Genomic DNA, 22,672 nt, shown 5'->3' with positions numbered 1-22,672 from the left:
CACAACCGATCCGTGTAAGACAGAAACAAGCCCTACATGAGAGCAAGGGTGAACCCGCTGTCTCATTCGTTGGTGCATTTCTCCTCCATCGCATCACCACCTCGGGGAAAAGAAGAAGTCGAGCCAAACGATTTCTTCCAGACCTGGATATGTTTGCTGGCTCGTTCTGGATCGAAGGAGAATTGCCACTTTGGCTCAACCTGCATAGCCATCACACTGGAAATATGCACCTCTGTTCCTCTTGGTCTTAAGGATCTAAGGATAGTAGCAGCCTCTGCCCTGGGGTACTCTAGAGATACCCTGCCCGCCATGCCATGCCATGCCATTTTTTTTTTTACCTTAGGACATCGTCCTGTCGAATCGTAGCGAATCCTGTTACCTGAGGGTACATACATATCACTACGTTTCGCCACAGAAAAAAAAAAAGAACGATTGCCTAACTAGGTCCGTGGAACTTAGGCGAGAAGGAAAAAAGCAACATCACACATCATTAACGTGTGCGTGCCATGAAAGGGGCAAACAAATGATGAGTGCCCGTACTCCATGGCGCATAGGCAACTAGAGTGGCATAACCTATGAATAGGGACAATGTAGGTGACGCACTGCATGCAATTTGATTGGTCCAGGTAACGAGAGGGCGTTCGCCTTCCAAATTCCTAATTATTCACCGTCCGATCTCTCGCGGTTGCGTCTTTGGATGTAGGGGAGCTTTAGAGTGACACTGCCGTCGTCGTACCTACATGGTTTGAGGTACCGTGTTAGCCGGGTGAAAATGGAATCGAGGGCCTGGGCCCGTGGCAGTATCGGTAGAGTAGATCATAGTTAAGTTAGTAGGTATTCCAAACTTCAATTCATACCCATATATACATGTACCCATACTCACGATGATTTTGTAGTGGTTGAGGAGATCAGATATCACTATTGCATACAAACGACTTCACGAATATGATCTATTTATTAGCAACCCAACGGAACTCCCGAGCGAGAGAAAAATCAAAACCGTCGTGGTTTTTGAGTTCTTTAATATTGAAGTCTCTCGCCACCACTCTCCACCAACAGCTCAGCCTGGAACATTAACCTCTTTGCTTTTTGGTCCCCTGCAATCATTGCAAGCCAATGATCTAGACATGATGTGATGCCGATAACATTGGCCCCCTATTCTCACTCGTTCCGAAGGCCGTCCTTCATCTCCTCTGCTTTCAGCTGAGATAATGGCTCAATGTGGGCTGTTCCTACAGTAGGGCACAGCCTTGGCGAAATTGCACTTTAGGTGTCAAACATCTTTTTGGAACTTGGCTTTCTTTCCCTTACTGTAGAGTTCAAACATCTAGTCTCAGGGGGTGGTGAAAATCGTGTAGAGCTTCTTCACAAACACAAACGCTCTCATAAACCTACACAAGGTGGGAGAGGGAAAAAACGAGTTTCTGCTCATGCATAGTTTCAGCCCTTCGAAGCTTCTCCTCAAGAAGTCTAGCCAATCTTCTTCGACGATGTTTTAAAAATAGCGTAGCTTATACGGGTGTTCCGAGAAGACGTGATATGTGCTTTTGCCAAGCCCCTGAACCTGATTTCTCTGATTCATGGATTCCCTTATTGGTCAGCCGGTTAAACTAGAGAACTTGGATGTTTACTGAACATCTAATGTTAAGTTTTAACAAACTACCTACTCGTATGTATCTATATCGAACCTTGACCATGGGGGTTTCTGAGCTCTGGCCCAACGCTAGGAAAATTGAATATATACATGTATTTGATTTTGAGATTTCCCCCGTCGACAAAACTCTAGGACTCTCAACTCTAGCTTAGAGGCGTCTGGTTTGGCTGGGATGGCCTATCTACATCTAGGTATGTAGAGACGTTTACGTACTCTGCAGGGCTGGCTGCTACCTCTAGGTGAACGTCAAAAGCCGAGCCGCGCACGGGACGGCGGTCGTAGTGGTAGTGGGCATTAGACGAAACGAAACGACGTCGTCGACTCCCTACTTTGTCTTAAGGCTGACGCGGGATGCCATTGCCGATTGACTAACTATCAGTAAATAAATGTATCAGACTTTTGAAGTTTTCTTTTTGGGAAAGAAATTACGAAAATCTTAACCGTCAGACATTATCATAAATAAGATATTCTATTTGTATATGTGTAGTTCTTTGTGCCCACATGCATGTATCCTATCCCCGGGTGCGCGCGCGTAGGTTATGGATGGATGGATGACATCCATTTTCAGTAGGTACTCTACTAGCTAGAGTAGAGAGAGAGAGAGAGAGACAGTGAGTATCGTGGGTTTATCGACAGCTGATGTCAAGAGTCAAGTGAGCTGCAAAACATAAATAAATCGCGCTTACGTTACGGCACGTGTTGCCATCTTTAATTCCCTCCACACTTCCAGATCTACTCTTCAAACCTGCTGGGTGCGTTCTGGTAGGTTAGGTAGGTAAACTCTATTCTGTTCTACCAATGTTACTAAAGATAGAGCTGGCCGTAGATCCATATACCCGTCCATGTTCGAAAGAGGCCAAGACCATCGTTCCGCCTGAAAAACACTTGGGATCGTGGTTCACGACGGGTACGGACATGGACATCGTCGTCTCAACTGAAGTTCCACCATGTGCTTTTTTCCTCCCTCCCCCGGACCAGGAACCGATCCCGCGCTGCATCACTTTTTGGTCGAGCTTCTACAGCCTACTGTGCTCCCCGAGGAACTTAACTGGGCTCCCTCGACGACCATCGTAGCTGAAGTCGACATATTTTTTTCCTGCCTCTACCTTTGCCTTACTTACTTACTCCACCACTTGCCAGCGTAGCTATATTGTACATGATGTACATAGCCAGATCTAGAGAGCGAGTGCACAACTGTGATCGAGAGGTTGGCAAAAGATCTCACTCTCTACAACCATGGTAGGTAGGTCCACTACCCGCGCGTGTAATAAGAACAAGAATAAGGACCACAACTAAACCTGCACTAGGTAACGTAGGCAGACAGACAACAAGACGAGACAACAATAGCAATAGCTAGGTAGCTAGCTAGCTTAGAGATCGTCTTTCGGAGACGGAAGCTCCTTCTGACCATGCGAACCATGGTACTCAACTCTGGATCAAACCCCGACGTCAAAATAACTTTTTTTTTCATCATATCAACGTATCAACGTCCAGCACGGGAGGAGCTGTTTGGGACTAAATGACAAAAAAAAATAAAAAAAAAAAAATTCTCCGGATAGCCGAGAACGGGGATGTTATTCATTCGGGAGGCACAAGAACTGAGTCTGTCTGGCTGGCTGGCTCATGGCTGGCTGTCTGGCTGGCTTGCACCTTTCTTCTCTCCACCTTCTTCCCTTCCACCCGTCTGTCGGCAATCGCAGAGCACCTAGGTAATCGAATTGCCAACGACCCAGACACCCCCCCAATCCCCCCCGGTCCCCGCCATCTATTCGCCCGATCGCTCTCACTCGCACAAGGCAAAACATCCGCTGGCTGGTCTGTCTGTCTGGCTGGGCTGGTTGTTCAAGTTCAGCTTTTCCAAAGCGGATGTGTGCCACGAATGCAGTTGAGCGCGGTGCGGTTGCTGAATCCGCACTTATCATGATGCCCCCTCTCATGTGTTTGTGTTGCTTGGCAACAACTATCTCCCTCTTCTACCTTCTACGGTTCTGGTTCTATCCAGGTAGAGTAACAATACTCTGGCTCAGCACTCACCCTTCCATCCCTCCCCTCCCTCCAGCTCCTGGACGGCGATCGGTATATTTAGGAACAACCTCATTCCGGAGCGGTTGCGAAGGACCACCCTCTCGATGCGTGTGCTCCGTGGATCTGGATTTGCGAGCGAGGGAGAGATCTGGGAAGGTAGGTAGGTCGCGTTCGCTGGGTAAGTAGGTAGGTCAGTCCTGGGTAATTTTGGGCATGTGTGGGCGTGGGTTGTTGACAGGGTCAAGGACATGGACATGGGAGTATGTAGGCAAGTAGAGTACCTGCCTGCTCTATGAGCAGTGTCCTAGATAGGTAGCTACGGAGGAAGACATCCATGGAAAAACAGGCATGGCGACAGAAATAGTAGAGAATCATCCAGGCCAGTACAGTACAGTAGGGGAGGGTAGGTAAACAAATACGAGCTCTCCTCTGCAATGCGCGACCGACTCTGAGCTATGGATGTACCCCAATTACTCTAGCTGGGTGCATACATAGAAGTAGTTCGTTTACCTAGCTCGGAAGCCTAGGATATACTCTACCTACATAATATATCTATATGTGCGCTGCAATATAAGCAATATAATAGCCTACCTATACGAGCGCGCGTGCGATTGCTTATCCATTCCTTTCCTTTCCATTCCAACCAACCACTTACTTACTAAACCACCTATCTAATCCTAACCAAACCGGGGTCCGCGCGCGCGAGGAATGTAGGTCTTGATGTCAATAATATTGAGTTCGAGGGAGGGTACGTGGTGGTGGGCTAATTACGCGAGCCCGATCCAGCACCAGAAAGCAGAGCGAGTTACGTACCTGGTTCGCTTCCCAGAAGGCCCTGGCCCTGACCCTCCCTCTGCGGCACGGATTTCGGGCATGGCCATGGCTCCGGGAAGGGTGGTCGATCGGGTGTAGATATATGGCCGAGGCCCTATATTTTGGCATGGAAGGACCTAGGAGCGGAGCGGAGATGCAGGCGTGTGGATAGGAGTAGAGTAGAGATAAGGCAATAGTTCTGGAATAATATTAAGGAATACCACTCTATAGGAGAGTTATATTTGTATATAAATTATAAAAAGAGTATAAGAGTGTCGTCGGACCTTCCCGGTGGGAGGAGCCGAGAGGAATGTTATGGTGCGTCATGGATAGTCACTCGGCTTATAGATGCAGTTGTGAGTGAAGTGAACATGATATCATGATTGGAGCGACGCAGAGCAGCGAACAGTGTAGCAGTGGAATAAGCACTTTAAGTTCTGAACACTCTGGTTGGCCACTGACATGAATCGTGAGGCAAGGGACCCACACTGGCTCTGCCCAGCTACCAGCCGCAGTGCAGGGGACACAGAGTAAACGATGATTGATGCCATATCCTCGTCTCCACCGGCGCGGGGCACGACTGCGGGCCGGGGCTTAGGGTTGATAGATAGATGGGTAGATCGATAAGGGCGCTCTGCTGAGTCTACTTTGCCTACGGATAGGTATGTGTTTAGCTGGCTGTGCTTACTGTGAATAAAGTCTTCATCTACCAATCGGCGAGGCCGGCATGTACAGATGGCATGTGTATGTTACTCTAAGCCTCGATGGACGCAAAGTGTAGATATTTACAGTGGCTGGGGTCCAAGGACTGGGAAGATCTAGATGTTTCTGAGATCTCGCTCGCCATATATATAGCGGTCCGGTGGTTGGTTGGTAGAACCTGCACCCGTAAAGCAAGTACAAAGTTCCAACCCACTCACTCACCCTGCGCACTGCGTGCGCCCTTACTTCCAGTGAGCGTCATTGCACGTACCTTGCAGACGTTCATTCGCCCAGGCCCTGGGTATCGTGTCCCTGGTATCTTGTCACCCGCATGTGTCACGCTTGTCACGCAGGTACACAAGTGGGTTTTGGTGGGAGTGAGAACTGGTGAATAAAGTCCATTGTATCCCAGGACTGGCGAGTCTGAGCGGTTGAATGGGAGAAAGAAGGAGAAGAAGGAGAAGGCACGTCTTGTAGTCATAGCCAGAGCTAGGACAACTTGTTCCAGGCAGAAGTATATATACGTACAGGCCACGTCCAGACTACATGTACAGAATGCAACGTTGGTAACAACCAACATAAATTTCTACGAGGCAGGTCGGCGATGGACTTTATTCTCTCAGCATAGTGAATGTACTAGGAAGAGACTGCCTTGTTTGTCAATAGACTCCTTATCTTGCAGCTCGAGGCTCGAAGTTTTATACTCCCGGGGCCGGCATCTCATCCTACCGATTTCGAACTATAAAAGCCAGCTCGGGCTTTACCACAGATACGGTAGTGGAAAGACCATTCGCGTTACCAGAGTTTCGTTCGTCGCGCGGTTCCAGAGGCCGGTTGGTCGATTGCAATGCATCTTGACATGCATCATGCATTATCACTCGGCGCAGATGCACCGAACGCCGCAGCAGATACAGGTCAAGCGGTGGGAGCTCGGTTAGCTTTTGTGTGAGGGAATCCTGCAAATACCGGAAAGCTTGATTGCATTGCTGAGGTCAGTTTTTGCATTTTTACATGCGCTTTGTCTAGATTATCAGTCTAGCTGTCGCTCAATATCCTCGAGGATAATAAAACCCTAATCACCCCCTCCACAGTCTTATCGTCAATTCTATTATCTCTACCGCTATCTATAACCTCAACCCCCCCCCCCCCCCCCTTTTTTTTTCTCTCACTCTCTCTTCACCACCAAATAAATATCGAAAAATATCATCAAAAATGCCACCCGCCATCCCCCCGGGCCTCAACCCCCTCCAAATCTACCGCCAAACCAGGCACGTATCCCCAATTCTCCCCTATCAGAATCCCCCACTAACACAGCTAACAGCCTCGGCACCTCCCTCGCCGATTCAATCGACACCCTCATCCAGCGCAGCGCCATGACCGAAGCCGCCGCCAACATGCTTATGCAGCATTTTGACCGCGCCATGACCGCCCGCCTCACTACAGACCTTAAGTCCACGATCTCTATCAATGTATTTACCCTCCCCCATCCCCCCTCTCATTCTATACATCATCCTTTTACCTAGCCACAATACTAACAACAGAAAAAAACAACAGGGCAAAATCGAAAACTACCGCTTCTGCGACGACATCTGGTCATTCACCATCAGCGACGCCGCCGTCAGGATCTCACGCGCCGGCGGCCCGCGTGAGAAGGATTCCGTCTATGTTAATGGGCAGATCAAGCTTACAGCATGGAATGGAGTGCCAGTGCTGGCAGCAGCGGTAGAAGAGGATGAAGGTGGGGGAAGGGGGAGAAGTAAGGGTAAGGGGAGGGGGAAGGGAAAGGGGAGGGCTAGGGGTGGCAAGGGAAAGGAGTAGTTTTAGAAATTAAGAGGTTTTTTTTGAAGCGCTAGGTGGTGTTGGAGGGTAGTGTGATTAATAGTGACATTAGACAACAGGTATAGGACCGTGATCAAGATGGCCCAACATACTATATCGACAAACGGTCCACAACCGCTATCTCATCAACCCATGAACAAATAATGCCAAAGCTCTTATTCTACACCACGGGCCTTAGTATTCGAGCCACTCGGGCGCAGTACGAGTACGTATATCCTATTTTCATGGCTGGAATAAAAAGACTCTACGTATATACATGTGTTTGCGTTTTATCATTGATAGACCACATGCCTGCATGTCATGAATATATCAATCAATTACTACTAGACCACATGGTACTATATGCATGGCCGGAAGGTTGCAGATACTTTATGAACAAATAAATAGATAATTCATGATCAGTTTTTGACCAGATCCGGTGGTTGGAGTGCCTTGAAGCCGGGAGGGCGTTGGGGGCTTTCTAGAATTAATTCTATGGTGGCAATAATATCTGAGTCCGCTCTACGAGGGTCAAGGGTTTTGAGCACCCGATTAACTGAGAGATCGAGATTCGGGAATCGGGATCTAGAGTGTACGAAGAATTCAACTCTCCGTTATATATAGGGTAGAGAAGTCGAGAAGTGGTATTATGGTCTTCTTTCCCATGCGTTGATTTGCATTCGCTGCTTTTTGTGCCTTTGCCTTTGACTTTGCCTGTTGTTGCTTCGCTTTCCTAGTAACTCTTCAACTTCTATAGCTAAAGGGTTTCCTTTAAATTTATTCTCTGCGCTGTGTTCCGATCACGAGATAGCTTATAATAGTGAGAACGATCCCCAGGAATTCGAATCGACCAGGAACTGAGAAGTAGGCCCTAATATAACATAACACGTTTTCTTTAACACATTTCGTACACCATCTTGCAGACACATTTACGAATTCTGTCGTAATTGATCAATCAATCAATCGACTTCTGTCGTGATGAGCCACAGTGATAAAATCGAGTGCTAGTTCATGACTAACTCTACCGGATCCCAACATGTCACGACACTGGAATAAAGACCGTCAGGCTTTATCCTCAACTCACAATAAACTCGGCTTTTAGTTCATTGTTACTGTGGAATGCTGTCTGGGGCTCTGTTGGTTTTTTTGGGTTCCATATAAAAAAAAAAATTCCCCCCCGCGCACTTGGTTACGTTACACGCACCATCCCATATATGTCCATCCATGAGGCCCCGCACAGGATTCTTTATCAAAATTTCAGGCTCATTGATCGACTCCAATCAAGACACCGGAAGGAATCGCAATTGCAGTATGCCGCCACAACACAATCATGACAGGGCTAGAGTGGCGATATCGAGACCTCTAACGTCCTAACCTAAGTAGCACCGCCACCTACCTTACTTGAAAGGCGAAACCCTCAAAATAGTGGAAAGGATAGGCCAGTACATATCCCCACTAAACCGTCAAAGACATACTACACATCAAACCAAGAAGCCCAACCGTACTCCTGAGGAGTCTGTCGAGAGTTATGAAAAAGCCAAACTACCTAGCTAGGCATTAATTACCCCAACAAAGGATGAACCAGGTAGGATCTTATGGAAGAAACCCGGCCATGACCTGCTGCAGCAAGCCTCTGCTCTAGATCCAAGGCCATCGGTCATGGGGGTGGCAGTAGGGTGGATGGGAAGGGCACATAACCAGAAGCATGTCACGTAAACCGACACAAAAACAGAATATAGGACTTGGAAGTCAGGAATTTTATAATGGATATTGGGAGGAACTAATAAAAGGCTGACATTTTATAGAGTCACGAAAATGGATGAACTTATTAAAAACCGAAGACCTTTTAATTAGGTGGCCAAAACTGGAGACCAATTGATACGAGCAGATCATTTATATTAACATACAGGAATCACTATCTCTATATCGCATCGTAATCACCTATCCGAAAGAACCCATGAACAAGAAAAAAACAATTAACAGTTGCCGACCACCACCAAACAGAAAACCCAAACCCCATTTTTTTCATCAACAAAAGAAAAATCGTAAGTTATGGAAAATTAGATCAGAAGTCGTCCTCATCCTATAATAATATATTAGTATTGATTCAAAGATATCGATTGGAAAATGGTAACTTACGCTGAAGACTTCTTCACCACGCTTTCTCCTGGCCATACGATCCTTCTTCTTCTTGCGGAGCTCAGATGAAGTGAGCTTCTTCTTCTTCTTGCCACCCTCAATCTTGTTACCCATAGCGTCAAATTGGTCTTCCTCCTCCTTCTCACCTCCCAATCGAGGTCCTGAACCCTGTCCAGTAACCCAATTGTGTCCGGAAGGAGTCATCATTCCGTTCATGACACTCCAGACTTCCTCAGTGATCTCCTTGGTGAACTCCTCGGAATGAGTGATGATGATAACACCACCCTCGAAGGTTTTGAGAGCACCAGACAAGGCACCAAGCGAATCTCTGTCAAGATAATTGGTGGGCTCGTCAAGAACGATCAAATGTGGGCGTTGCCATGTGGCGGCAGCAAGGCAGACCTTGACACGCTGACCACCAGAGAGACCCCTCATGCGAGAGTGGGAGACAAGCTCGGCATCAAGACCGAAGTTGGAGCAGTGGATCTCAATCTCTTTACGGACGAGAGGACGGAACTGACCGTTCTTGATTGACTCGGCACGATCGACCTCGGCAACCATCTTGGCGTGGGAAGCGATAAGCTCGGTACGGGGAATCCAGGCGTTGTCGGAAGTAGACATGACAATCCACTTCTCGTTCTTCAAACCGACGTTCTCTCCGAGAGTGAACGAACACTCGTATTCGTAAGAGTTCTTGAACTTTCTGCGGGATGAAACGGAGATAACACGACGCTGGGTACCCTCGATCCTGAAGATCTTGTTCATGGCCTGCTCATCATCCTCGGTGATCTTGGTGTTGGCACGGTCCATAGTCTCGCGATCCTCACCAGTCTGGAAACGCCACTGAATGTACTCTGAGGGGGTTTTGTCGAGATGGTTATCGATGTGGGCGAAGGCGTGTTGCTTGATGTAAGCAATACGGATGTTCTCGTGCTGGTAAACGTCACCACCGGTGGGAATCAATTCACCAGTAAGAACATTGACCAAGGTTGACTTTCCGGCACCGTTGGGGCCAATGACGGCAATACGGGACCCAAGAGAGCACTGGAAGGTAATGTCCTTGAGCTGGGGCTTTTCAGTACCGGGGTACTGGAAGGACATGTTGCTAACACGAATGATAGCCTTGGCCTTGGTCTTGACACCCTCAAGGAAACCTGGCTCGGGGAACTTGAACTGGAGTTCTGAGGCTCCGAGCTCGTAGTAGGACCTAGCAGATGGGACCTTTTCGGTGAAGGCCTTGAGGTTACCTCTGTAGCGCTTAAGCTTGAAACGCTCGTAGTGGATAATGTGCTGGCACACATTATCAAGGAAACCAGAGTCGTGGGAAACAATGATGGAAGTGCAGGGAGAGTTCTTGAGGTAGTTCTCGAGCCACTTGACGTTCTGCCTGTCCATGTGGTTGGTAGGCTCGTCGAGAAGAAGGATATCAGGGTTCTCGAACACAGCACGGGCAAGAGCCAACTTCATCTTCCAACCTCCGGAAAGGGAGGTGATGGGGGCCTCGAACATGGAAGCAACGAAACCGAACTCCAAAAGCTTCTCTTGGATGTCATCCTGGGAGATGGTGGCACCAGTCTCACGGAGTTTGTCGCAAGTCCAGCCAATAACAGTCTTCTCAGTATCGGCGGAGTCGAGATCGTGCTCAACGAAGACGGTCTTGACTTCGGACTTCTTAGGGAAACCCTCGACCTGTTCGTTGTTGATAGCACGCATAAGAGTAGATTTACCGGATCCGTTGGGTCCGCAAAGACCGTAACGTTGACCTCTCTTCAGTCTCAGATGGGTCTGGTTGAGCAAGATCTTAGCACCATAAGCCAAGTTGAAAGTGCAGTTGCAAAGATCCTCGCCCTCCTCATCATCCTCGGCAACTTCGTCCTCCTGGTAGATAGGGGAAGCACGCTTGCGAAGAGTCTCAGCAGTGCTCTGGGCCTCGCCTTCGGGAAGGAAAGCAGCAAAGTAAGGGGTAGTGTGTTCAGTCCAGATAGCAGACTCGTTCTCCTTCTCATCAACCAAGCTACCGGCGATGGCAGCAATGTAGGCGATGATGGGCTCGAACTTAGTAACAAGGTCCTTGTGGCTTGAAAGGATGGTCTTGATAGTCTCCTGGATAACCTTGGGCTCACCAGCTGATGAGACCTCGGGAATCTTTCCATCCTGAACGTTACCAACACGGATGAGGGTGTCGAGACCCTGGCGGGTCTTCTCACGAGCCTCGGGATCGGCCATGTTCTCCCAGTTCTTCTCAAGACCAGGCATAAGCTTGGGCAAGAAAGGAGCGACGATCTGGGGGTCCTCGACAAGCTTACACATGTTGTCAATAATGACAGCAGTCTTACGCTTGATGACGGTGTCGCGGTCCGCAAGACCACGCTCGAGAAGAGGAACCATGATAGACAAAGTGGGAGCCTGAACATTTTCGACGAAAACGGTGGCACCAAGAAGGTGAACAGTCTCCGGGACGTTCTCGGGCTTGGCGATACAGTTAATGAGTTCAGGAATGAATCGGTTGATATCGTTGTTGGAGATCAAAGAGCAAAGCTTCTCCATGGCGGCACGGGCACCCTTCTTGACTTCAGGCTTGGTGTCCCACATGGCCTCAGAAACGGTAGGAATCAACTCTGGAAGTCTGAGGGCAGTCTGGGAAGAAGCCTGTGCAACGAGGATATCGAGACAGCTAAGAGCGCACATCTTCTCGGGCCATTTCAGGGCCGAGACGATGGACTTAGAGAGAATGGGAAGAACAGCCTTTACAGCGTTGGGGTTGATGCTGGAAATGATGGCAACGGCAGCAGCCTCAGCGGCCTTCTTGACAGCAGTGATCTTGTCACCGACAGCCACGAGGACGTTTGAGAGCAGCGAAACGATGTAGGGCTCGATGCTAGGTGAAACCTGGTTCTCGCAGATGGCAGCGATGGCATTGAGGGCGTGTTCTCTGGCGAGAGCATCCTTCTTGTTGTTCAACTGCTTCTTGATGGTAGTGAGGATCCTGAAAAGGAATTACTTGTTAGTAAAAGCGAAAATTAATAGATAAGGAGAGAGAGGCAAAAAGACTCACTTTATAGGAACCTCATGTTCTTCGATAGGGCCATTAATGAAAGTGGCAAGGTTGTGTGCGGCGTAAGTGGCCTCGTCCTTGGTCTTTGAAATGGTCAACTTCTGGAGGAGTTCGTCCAAGACCTTGACGGACTTCTGGTTCTCAGCTGCGACAGCGGCGTCGGTGGGGTTCATGGTGTCGAGAGCAGGTGCCATTTGAGAGGTGGAAATTCTAGTTGAGAGGGGGAAGTCTATAGATATATGTGTGGGAGGAAGAAAAAAGAGGGGTTGAAGAAAAGACCAAAAAAGAAAAAGCAGTCTAGACTCTAAGAGTAGCAAGAAAAACTTTTTTCAGACGGAAAGCGATAAGGGCACGGGAACCGGGGGTTGGCTGGTAGAAACGGGGAGGGGTTGAGTGGTTCGGATCTAACTGAACACGGATAGAAGCAAGAAGCAGAGCGTTTGGTTTCGCTGTCCCGTCTATGGAGAGAAAACCCGTAGAGAAAAAGAAACCCAAAGACAGAAAAATCTATGAGAACAACAAGAAAGAGAGATGTGTATGAAGAGGAAAGAGAAAGGCGGACTTTGGGAGGGAGGAAGGGACCCTTATATTCAGGCAGGGAGTTTATGTAACAATGCCAGAGAGGTGGGCTAAAGCTTGGGCGGTAAGGAGAAACCAAAGGCAAGAAGGTGAAAAAAAGAAAAAATTTCAACGAGAGAAATTCCAAAAAAAAAATCTTTCCAGCGGCAATTAGTCTAAGCCCGATTTGGGATGAGGCTGTAGCCCTTCCTTCGCCTTCTGTGCGCCAGCCTCGCTGACTCCCTCCTTGGCACTTGTTATCCATTGGCCACACCCTCGAATTGCCCACACCCACACCCTATTCGGCCCTATTTACAATTACCCGCTCTTCTCCACCCACTCCCCTCCGAGAGAAAAACCCCTTCTCTCCATGGTCTCTTGCCACCTTGTCACTTGTACTCGCACACTACAAGGTACGCTCTTTGGGCTCAGTAATAATACCTTCTTGCATAGGGTACCTCCATTTACCTATTCAAGGAGAAATAAATATGGCCGCTGCACTGAGTTGGCACAACCAATTTGTAGGCACAGGGATCAGGCTGAGTAGCATTCATGTATTCCAAAAGATGTGTGTAGTGCCCCTGATGGTCGGTGGTGGTGGGTGAAAGAAGTCTAGGAGGTCCTTCTGGAAGTGTACCCACTTTGGTATGACGGTTCATGTTCCGACTTCGGTATAGACTTAGAGTATGTACCTAAATGCGCCCTCTCGCTGTGCCTACCTACTCACTCCTCCCTCGGCCCTGCCCTGAAAACTCTAAAAATTTCGTTTCGTCGGTGGCGGCGGGGAGGAAAATCTGGGGCAACTTCTAGAGCCTTAGAAATCAATGTTTTCCCCTAACTACTCTACCTCATCTTTCGCTTCACGGGACTCGGGAGGCAAAGCAAAGCAGAGCGCAAATTTCTTCTGCAACTGACACATCCACAACACAGAAGATTTGAATCAGGAGTTGTTCGAGAAAGCCTAGGAGAAACGCCGTGTGCCTGTCCAATTGTCTGATCTAGACTCTAATTTGATGCCTCAACTCGTCTATCGCGTCAACGGACCGACAACCTCTGGTCGGTGTATTACCTACCTGCAACACTCATGGCAAGAAACATCGGGTATGATCGCTCAAGAATCGCGCTTTCAGTTGATTGATTTTAGAGCACATGTGTCCTCATAAACAGCAGTAAGAACCGTGCCTGTTTACGAACCGCTCCGAACCTCAATTATCATAGGTCGAAACGCAAGGGTCCATCAACACACACCTATCCAATCCGGCAATTTCTTCAGGCAAGATCAAATCTCACAACAGCAAGATGCGGCCACCCCACCAATCCCGTCCATGCATTTCTGTTCCTGGTTGAGGGTGTGCTCGTTATTTACAAAATCAGGGGCACGATGATTGATCTTTCATAATTTGATACATTATTACCTACTTAGTGTAGTTAAATCAATTTTGATATCCATTCTCTTCCACCTCTGTTGAGTTTGTTGTCATGGTCGTCTCTAGATAACGAAGACCCTACACGGTATTTGCGCCTTATCCGAGTCCCTTATCCCCCGGACTTCAAACTCGGTCTAGCCGCCGGCGAATAACTCGCCCCGCAAAGTCTCAGTGCAAGACAAAGAACAACTTATCGATAAAGCATCGATTATACCACCCTTGCTAGCGCCGTCTGCGATAGACAGGGGGTTAGGATTCTGATTTCAACACCTCTATTTTTTTTTATTTTCTCTATGTTTTGATGTTTGAACAAACTCCCTTTCTAGGTACAGTTTCATATCTAAGATCTGATGAGATTTGACTCTCCGGTGGCAAATCGATTAATTAAAAAAAAGTGCTTTGTATCTGGGTTCTTCATCCTCAAACCAGTACTTTACCTACTCCATCTAAAGTAAGTACATGGCATACTATATGTACCAACAACACAGGAGGGATTTGCCGGATATCTGTCCTTACCGGCAACTCCCCGTCGCCGCTGGTACGACAAACTCCTCCCGGGATCTCAATCCATCCTATCACTACAGCATCAAATCGGCAGGTCTAAAAGGACATCTGTCGTGCTGTGGATCACCTGATAGTTAGTCCGCGACAGCGCGCTGAGATTTTTCTGCGAAACGCGAATTGACTACATACATGTTCTGGAGTTGGACTCTACATAGCGCACAGTCCTCTATGGTCCTCCTCGCATATCAACAGCTTATGTAGAGCTGGGAAGTTAAACAGTTCACAGGACACCAGTGGGCAATTTACTGAACCAGGTACCTACATACTCTGTGTTTGCATCACGTCACTGTCAAAAGGAGGTAGAGCTCAAGAGAGGCTTGGTCAGTTTGCCTCAAAATTTGTTAATGAACCACGAGAAGCTCCTACCTATCGCCACCGTTTCCTGCTTCGTTTCCCCGCTCGAGGGGTTTTCTCACCAATAATTCAAAACTCCAGGCTTTCAAGTTTGTCTGTTTGTTGGTCAAATTTATTAACCGCTACGTAGCTAGGTCTTTTTTTCAACTCGGCCTTTGCGATATCTGTTTGCTTCGCGTCGAGTTCTTCGCCTATGGTGTCTTCATAACTCCCTATAAAATCCGGACATATACCCACCATCTTCGTTTTCCACATGCAAGTTTGCAGACGCCTGCAGAAAGAAGCCACCACAACCTCCTGAAGCCTTAGAATATACCAACCTCGTCCTGCATCCTGTGTATTTACGTCTTCCCGCATCTTGCATTTACACACCCTTTACTCTCCCTATCCCTTACATACCAACCTCACGCCGTTTTAACGCTCTGAATCTTGATCTATCTGCAGCTCTATCTTTCTCTACACACCCTCCATAAAAACATCACAATTAGCACACAGAAATCACCTCACTCGTTCCTGTCAGATCTCGCTTCTGACTCCTATATCTGTGTCAGCGCTACGACGAAGAGCCTTCTATGTGTTCTTCTCTGCATGAACCAGTTTTTTTCCCACCCTCCCACTATTAATGGTTGCGCCAGGCGTGGGCGCGCGGCCGTGGCTATGATAGATAACGGGGGTGGACCCCCATTTACTTTTCGGGGAGCTGTATTTTTGCAGCCGATGGCGCGTTCGAGAAAAATCTGAAACTTGGTTGATAACGAGGGAAATGATTGGTCTCGCTAGCTAGCTCGCTTCGCTTGGCTTACCAGCTAGCCCACGCCTTATTGTGGAGGTGCAACTAATCCTCAGCCACAGTCAGCCGGTGAGCGAAGCTTATTTTACCCCATCTCTCTGAACTTCTGGGGAAGTAATACGGGGTAGACAGCTAGGGCTTTAATCTAGTAAACAAACAGTTAGCAGGTAGGCTGTGGCAGTTCTCGCCCTATGAGAAATGGCTGGTTTAGAATCCCATGGGTAGTCGGTTTTTCCAATCACTTTACCCTTACCTACTTGAGCCAGCTTTGTTTCTGCTTATTTTACCAACCCTTGACTTCCTGGGGGAGGAACTCCGAGAGTTCCATACTCTACCATGGTACCCTGACAGGAGAAGCACTGAGGATCACAATCTACTCGCCTAGTAATAAAGTGGTTAGGAAGTTATCATGATCATTGTATGTACCGCAGTCCCGGTAGTAGAGAACAGGCTGGTTTCGAATTCCTCCCCGGTCGAGCTTGCTTCTGGAGGAAGCAGTCAAAGTATGTAGATTCCGAGGGAAACAGCTCCAATACAGATGTCTACATGTAGGTAAAAATGAAGCTAGAATACTAGGCTATTTCGAATACCATGCGGTTACGCCTCAGTCATGATGGCACTTAGGGGAGCCCAGTTTCAAATTCCATGGCTCCTCGGCGAGAGTGCCTGCTCTACTACCCCTGACCTGGCATTTTCGGCATATTTATTTCTGCATACTCTACTCTATCTGACGGTAGGGAGACCACAACTTGTCCTCTCCCTGCCCAGTGCATATTTGTTGACTCTAGACGTGTTCCATGCATGCATAAAGAAGAGAGAAAAAAACAGGGAATATTCGTGTATGATGTAGGTACTCTATGTGGGATATGGCTACCGCAGTTTTTTTTTATTTTTATTTTTTTTTAAAAAAAAAAACGTTTTTATATTGTATATTGGAATGCGAGTAAGTTACAGTACTTTAAGTGTATTAATTACCTATATGTACTCATGCACGGTACTGGAGTAAAGTACTCTACATTCAGTTGAGACACATGCGTTTGCGTGTGTGTTATCATAGAAAAAATAAAATAAAATATAAGTATGGAAAGCAATAATATTATGCAGTGAAGATAATTAAAACTGCTAACCTGCGAATAAATTCCATAGCCCCCAGTGTATCTCACGCCTAAGAAAATTCGTAATCTGGAGTCTGATAGTCGTGAAGCGCCGTTCCAGCAGAAGAAAAAGAAGAAATGTCATCCGTACATCCATCAATACATAAAAGAAACCCATACCGCCCCGCACGCCGCATGAATGGATATGGCCTAAGAATCATTACCCCCTACCACGACAAACCAACCCCTAGTCCGAGTCAGGGCTGGAATCGCTCGAACTCGAACTGCTACTACTGCTACTACTGCTGGAGGAGCTACTGCTAGAGGAGCTATCGCTACTGTAGCTATCTGCGCTCCCAGCCCTCTTGTGATGATGGTCACGGTGCTCGCGCTGCACATGGTTCTTACGGTGTCTATGTGACGTCTTTACGTATCTCGATCTCTCGCTCGACCCACTACTGAATACGTGGCCTCCGCCAGTTGAGTACCCGTATGCAAATAACGAAGTTAGCAAAGGCTCCTTAGTCGGCTTTTCTATACTATAACTGAGCCGGCGACTATGGCTTCGACTATGGCTTCGGCTATGGCTCCGGCTATGGCTTCTACCATGGCTGTGACTGGAGAGATACTCTCGAGAACGGCCCGATTCCGAGGACGAATCACGGCGGCGACGAGAACGGGAGGTGGAGTGGGAATGAGTGACCACATAAGTGGAGCCATGGCTGCTATATGCGTTGGGAGATAGGGTATTGCTGGAGGAGCTTTGGTGCGACGAGCTGCGTCTATGTCTTGAGCTTGAGCGGCCACTCCCTGCGACTACGACTTGGAGTGTATTCGACGAAGTCCTCCCACCACCACCGCTCGTTCCTCCACTGTGACCTCCATGCCCCGAACTTGATATCCTTCCACCTGACCCGGAAGAGCCGGCGTTTATAAGTTGGTATGAAGTGGTGTGAGTAGTGGAGGTTAATTTTTTCTTCTCCCTCCTCTCCCTCTTTTCTCTCCTTTCCTCTCTCTCCTTCTTATCCCGCTTCTTTTTATGCTTCTTGAGTTCGTCATTGGCTACATTTGCGGTAATCGCACCTCCTATTGCGCTAGTGATAGTAGTCATGAAGTTTCCACCTGTCTTGTGCGCAAGATATCCACCCGCCGCACCGCTGATTAGAGTTGATCCCAGACCGCGCTCACTAGCAGGTGCATTTGGGTCGAAGGGCTCCTCATATTCTACGGCTGCTTGAGAATAGGCGCTGTGACGATGCTTCTTCTTGTGGGAAGCCTGTTCAGTGTAATGCGATACCTGATCATTGTGATGTTGATGCTCGACTACCTGGCCACTTTGAGAATAGGCACTATGACGGTGCTGTTTTCTGCGGGATGCCTGGTCAGCGTAGTGCGATACTTGATCATCGTGGTGACCGTATAGCCCTACTACCTGGCCTTCCTGTGAATATGTACTACTGTGACGTTGCTTTTTCTTTCGAGATGCGACATCAGTGTATTGTGATACCTGGCCATGGTCGTTGTGGTATTGTTCTATTTGGCCATGTGCGCTTGTGTGATTGTGGCTGTAGCCGCCGCCGTAGCCGCCACCGTAGGAGTCTGTAGAAAGAGTAAATCCCTCTGGAAGGCTGCCACCGAATTTCTTGTAGTAGTCGATCGCACCTTGAATTGTGGGTGGGCCATATGGTTGCTACAACACGATGATCTGTCAGTATATCGCATGTGATGATAATGAAGGATTTCCGTGATGACGGATAAGCATAAGCAGCCCTGTCATCAGCGCACAATCAACCACCATGTGCGTTGACATGCAAGGTACCCCCATCCATAACCCATACCAATAGAACCAAGATCGCGGTAACAAAATAAACAAGAATAAAAATGCTGTTGTGAAGTAAAAGTAGTACTGACCTCCTCTGGTGGAAACCGCGAAACAAAGTCAGGATGCCAGCCTTGCACACTTTGTTCATGGCCGTGTCCATGTTCATATTCTTGTCCGTGTCCATGTCCGTGTCCATGCTCATATTCTTGTTCATGTACCAGAGGCCCATGTCCATGCCCATGCTCATATTCATGCTCCTGCTCATGACCATGATAAAAGGCCGGGGACCTGGGCATCGGTGGAGAAACACTTTCCCCTCTTCCCCGCGACCTACTGCCTCGCGACCTACTGCCATCGCTATGATGCGCCATAGACCGCGGCTGTGTATGGTAGGATTCGAGCGGAGCGCTGGAGCCGTAGTATTCATCAGCAGCCATGATGATGATACTGATGCGCGATAGATTGTTTTTTTTCTTGAGATGAAATTCAACTCCGATGAGGGGGGTGGGGGGAGTTTCCAATGGTATTTAGATGCGGGAGAATGGGAGGAAGGGTCTGACTCAAAAGAGGGATGGAGGGACCACAGAGAGGCTCTTGACCAGCTGACGACTAGGATAGGGTCGAATTTTTCACACGCTCACCACCTTATCTCGCTCGCAGACCCTGAGAGCCTATTATTATCGTGGTCTTGGGAGGCGGCGGTTGGGGGTGACGGCGCATGATCGATCCAATCAATAGTTCTGAAAGGGGGGGCTGTCATCGAGGATTTGAGAAAAAGAAACCCCCCTTTCAATAAATACTTACATTCTTGAATTCATTTCGGCTGTAGATACTTCTAACTACCCATCATACCTGCAGCGCTTTCTAATTCGCCCTGATAATCAGCATCTAGTTGAGACCGCAATACAAAACTGCCAAAGTACCTGTCATCAGAACCCAACACAAAACCCCTCATCAGTTGGGTACCTGCTCATCTGCATCTATTGAGATGGGTTGCCCTGAATGACCTAGCTGGGAAATGTAAGCGCAGAGAATTGCGGCGTGGCATGCATGTTTGGTGTAAAGTTGATGTTACATGTGCTTTGTGAAGGTACTAACTAGTGTGTAGCCGCGATGCGATCGGCAAAGACACACATAAGGTTATCTGACTTAAGCTTATGTAATGCTGTTTGCATGGGTTTATCCAGACGACAAACAAAGAAGGACAATAGAGAGAGACCTGAAACGCGCTTGTGATGGGATTTCTATTGTTCTCGTTAGGCGCCAATATATGTCATGGTGGAAGCTCCACATCCGCACAAGTGAATCTTGCGCTTGCTCTCTTCTAATCTAATAGACGCCCGTAACTAGATATAAAAATGATATTTCTATCTTACTGCTTGTATGTAGTAGCATTGAACGACTTTGTTCCTGGGCGGTATATACAGTCCTGGGATTTTGGCTCGAAGCAATGAATCAGCTCAGAGGATCACAAGTAATCACTCGAGAAACGCATCTGATCTATGAGCCTTATTTTGATTGATTACCTACTTCATTCATTGTATGTAAATCTATGAGCCTTAGCTACATATCTCAAATCTATTTCCCGAATAATAGTCAAAAAGCAACTTTTGTATAGAGTAGAGAAGCCAAGTTAATTGACCATCTTATCTGCTGAAGCACGAAAGCGTCCGAGTCGTATCTGACGCTGGCAATGCTGCAGAAGCAGCCCCAACAGGCCGGTAGGCTCATCGTGTACGAGACACTCGCTCAGAGATGCCCCATGCCGATGAGCCAACACAGGAACGGATGAGGGAAATATTTCAAGATTTCCCCGCTGATTCTGATTTGAAATACGGTACTGTGGACCCAAAGGCCAGCAAACCGGTCATGTACTCAGCGCAATTCAGCAGACGATGATCCTCTAAGCCGAATCTACCTGCTGGACCCGGGCGGGCATCAAGCGGCTAGCCCACTGAGGAAGAGACCACGACGCCCGGAAATGCGCAACCAGCACATCCACCCAAAGCCACATCAGCCCTAAGTCTGTCGGCCCGAGTCGAGTCGGGAAAAGATCGTTATTGACATGCGTTCTGGCTGAAATGGCAGGGGAGGCTTGCCAAGGCTATTTCCTATTGGCTCCTGACGACAACACACACACGAAGTGGCCAAAGAAAACTGGGACAGGCTTCGTGAAGGCAAATCCGCTACCTAGATATCGTTCGAAAAGTCTCTTAGTTATGGCTAAGGCAAAGCGTTGCAGGTTAATTGGGTAAATGGCTGGATCTACGGTTTCAAGCGTCATCAAATCTCAAGCGAAGTTCGAGTGATATCACATGCATCAAGTCACCAAGTCACAATCACAAAACACTCAAACACTGTAAACAAAAGTAACAAAAGGTTTATAGATAGTAAAACTATCTATAAGCTCCCCCCCCCTCCGCCCCATAACAGCCCACGGCGATCATCACAATGATACCGCCGCGACCACCCCCCAGCAATCAGTACAATTGCCCTATGAGAGTACCGGAAAACCAGTACTCCCACAGGGCGATGGTGCCCCCACGACCGCCCACAGGCAATCAGTACAGCCGCCCTACAAGAGTAGGGCGGCTGTCATGGGCCCGGAAGAAGCAGCCCAGAATCAGTACAGTGGCCCTACAAGAGTAGAGCGACTGAAACAAGGGGCACCACCCCCACAATCAGTACAATCGCCCTACAAGACCACAGCATAAGCTATGTGCTTGTAGGACGACTGCTAGCATCACAAAGAGCCTCTATATCGTAAAGTTAGTCAAGGTAAATTTATACGAGTGAAAGAATCATGATTTACGCACATGAGGTCCCAAGGACCTATAAGACAACTCGCGTCTCCCTTATGTATATGGGAGAGCGATTCCAGTCCATCGAAGGACACGGCTGGGAGAAAGGATGCTCTTATAAACCCCGGCCCAGCCAGCAATGGGGGTGAAGGGAGCGCTAGCGGCATGCTCAACCTTCAGGGCCGGGGTGTATTCCTTCACCGCATGAGACGGTGAAACGAGGAGGAATCGGTCTATCCAGCGAATATTAGTTACACGTATCCATAAATCATAATCGATGAGAGGGATGATAAAGATATTTACATTGGGCTTGGGAAGATCTGCTAGCCAGAGTCCATTCCCTGAGAAAATCTGCAGAAAGAGTCATGTTAGCTCGATGAATATAGATCGAATCGGTGTTATAGTTATAGAGTAGAAGACTTACAGATTCTCATTTAGGGCTACAGCAGCAGCTAAATGGTTGGTGATAACCTTCCTCGGATGATGGAGAAGGAAGCGCTTATCATGTCACTGAGAATTTAAGGGAGAAGAAAGAAGAGGAGGAGGAGGAGAGAGCTGGAAATGAACCAGTGCCCAATGCGTCATTGTGGGAAAGGTTTACCTGCCGTCAATTTATGACTGCTTACTCCACAAAGCTAGCATTAGGGGCACAACCCGATATATTCTACCCGAGGGCCCATACACACATGTATTGCCTGGCTAAGCTGTATGTAAATGCCTTTATGCCTCGCTTAGATCTATAGAAGCTTCATGTCTGGTTAACTCTTGCTGTAAAGCGAGAGGTTACGGGTTCGAATCTCGTGTCCCCCACACCTGGTATACCCATCTAGCCGGTTGGGCGAAGTTTCCCCAGCCACTTGCTCAAATGAGGATAGCGGTAATCTCTTGAACGTCGCAATAACCTCACGGTTGCATGCGAGTATGAGAGATTACATGTAGTTATGATTATTATTGTTATAGAAGCTTCATAATTATAGTTATGGTTCGACTTTTACTTTTTAATTGTGCCGCACACAGACTTTACCTACCATGCGCCATAGAACTCGAATCTCAAGC

At 47.9% G+C, this 22,672-nt stretch overlaps 4 protein-coding genes across 4 annotated transcripts; 1 reads left to right on the top strand and 3 right to left on the bottom strand.

The window, feature by feature from the left end:
- Nucleotides 1–6,406: 6,406 nt before the first annotated feature.
- H6S33_008905 (uncharacterized protein) lies at nt 6,407–7,012 on the top strand (the record flags this gene model as incomplete). The annotated part of the gene is made up of 3 exons (XM_044840930.1): nt 6,407–6,462; nt 6,516–6,663; nt 6,749–7,012. The coding sequence occupies 3 exons, from the start codon at nt 6,407–6,409 to the stop codon at nt 7,010–7,012; spliced, it is 468 nt and encodes a 155-aa protein (XP_044697720.1).
- A 2,065-nt stretch (nt 7,013–9,077) lies between these two features.
- H6S33_008904 (uncharacterized protein) lies at nt 9,078–12,400 on the bottom strand (the record flags this gene model as incomplete). The annotated part of the gene is made up of 3 exons (XM_044840919.1): nt 9,078–9,095; nt 9,152–12,137; nt 12,207–12,400. The coding sequence occupies 3 exons, from the start codon at nt 12,398–12,400 to the stop codon at nt 9,078–9,080; spliced, it is 3,198 nt and encodes a 1,065-aa protein (XP_044697719.1).
- A 753-nt stretch (nt 12,401–13,153) lies between these two features.
- On the bottom strand, nt 13,154–13,683 carry H6S33_008903 (uncharacterized protein; the record flags this gene model as incomplete). Its single annotated transcript, XM_044840908.1, has 4 exons — nt 13,154–13,184; nt 13,233–13,430; nt 13,484–13,509; nt 13,612–13,683. 4 exons carry the CDS (start codon nt 13,681–13,683, stop codon nt 13,154–13,156), a joined length of 327 nt encoding a protein of 108 aa, XP_044697718.1.
- A 3,557-nt stretch (nt 13,684–17,240) lies between these two features.
- H6S33_008902 (uncharacterized protein) lies at nt 17,241–19,252 on the bottom strand (the record flags this gene model as incomplete). The annotated part of the gene is made up of 5 exons (XM_044840897.1): nt 17,241–18,353; nt 18,426–18,592; nt 18,656–18,683; nt 18,955–19,103; nt 19,165–19,252. 5 exons carry the CDS (start codon nt 19,250–19,252, stop codon nt 17,241–17,243), a joined length of 1,545 nt encoding a protein of 514 aa, XP_044697717.1.
- Nucleotides 19,253–22,672: the final 3,420 nt, after the last annotated feature.

This window comes from Morchella sextelata (assembly GCF_020137385.1).
Source record: "Morchella sextelata strain SCLS chromosome Unknown scls_3, whole genome shotgun sequence".
NCBI classification, from domain to species: domain Eukaryota; kingdom Fungi; phylum Ascomycota; class Pezizomycetes; order Pezizales; family Morchellaceae; genus Morchella; species Morchella sextelata.
This window is presented reverse-complemented; position numbering and strand designations above follow the sequence as displayed.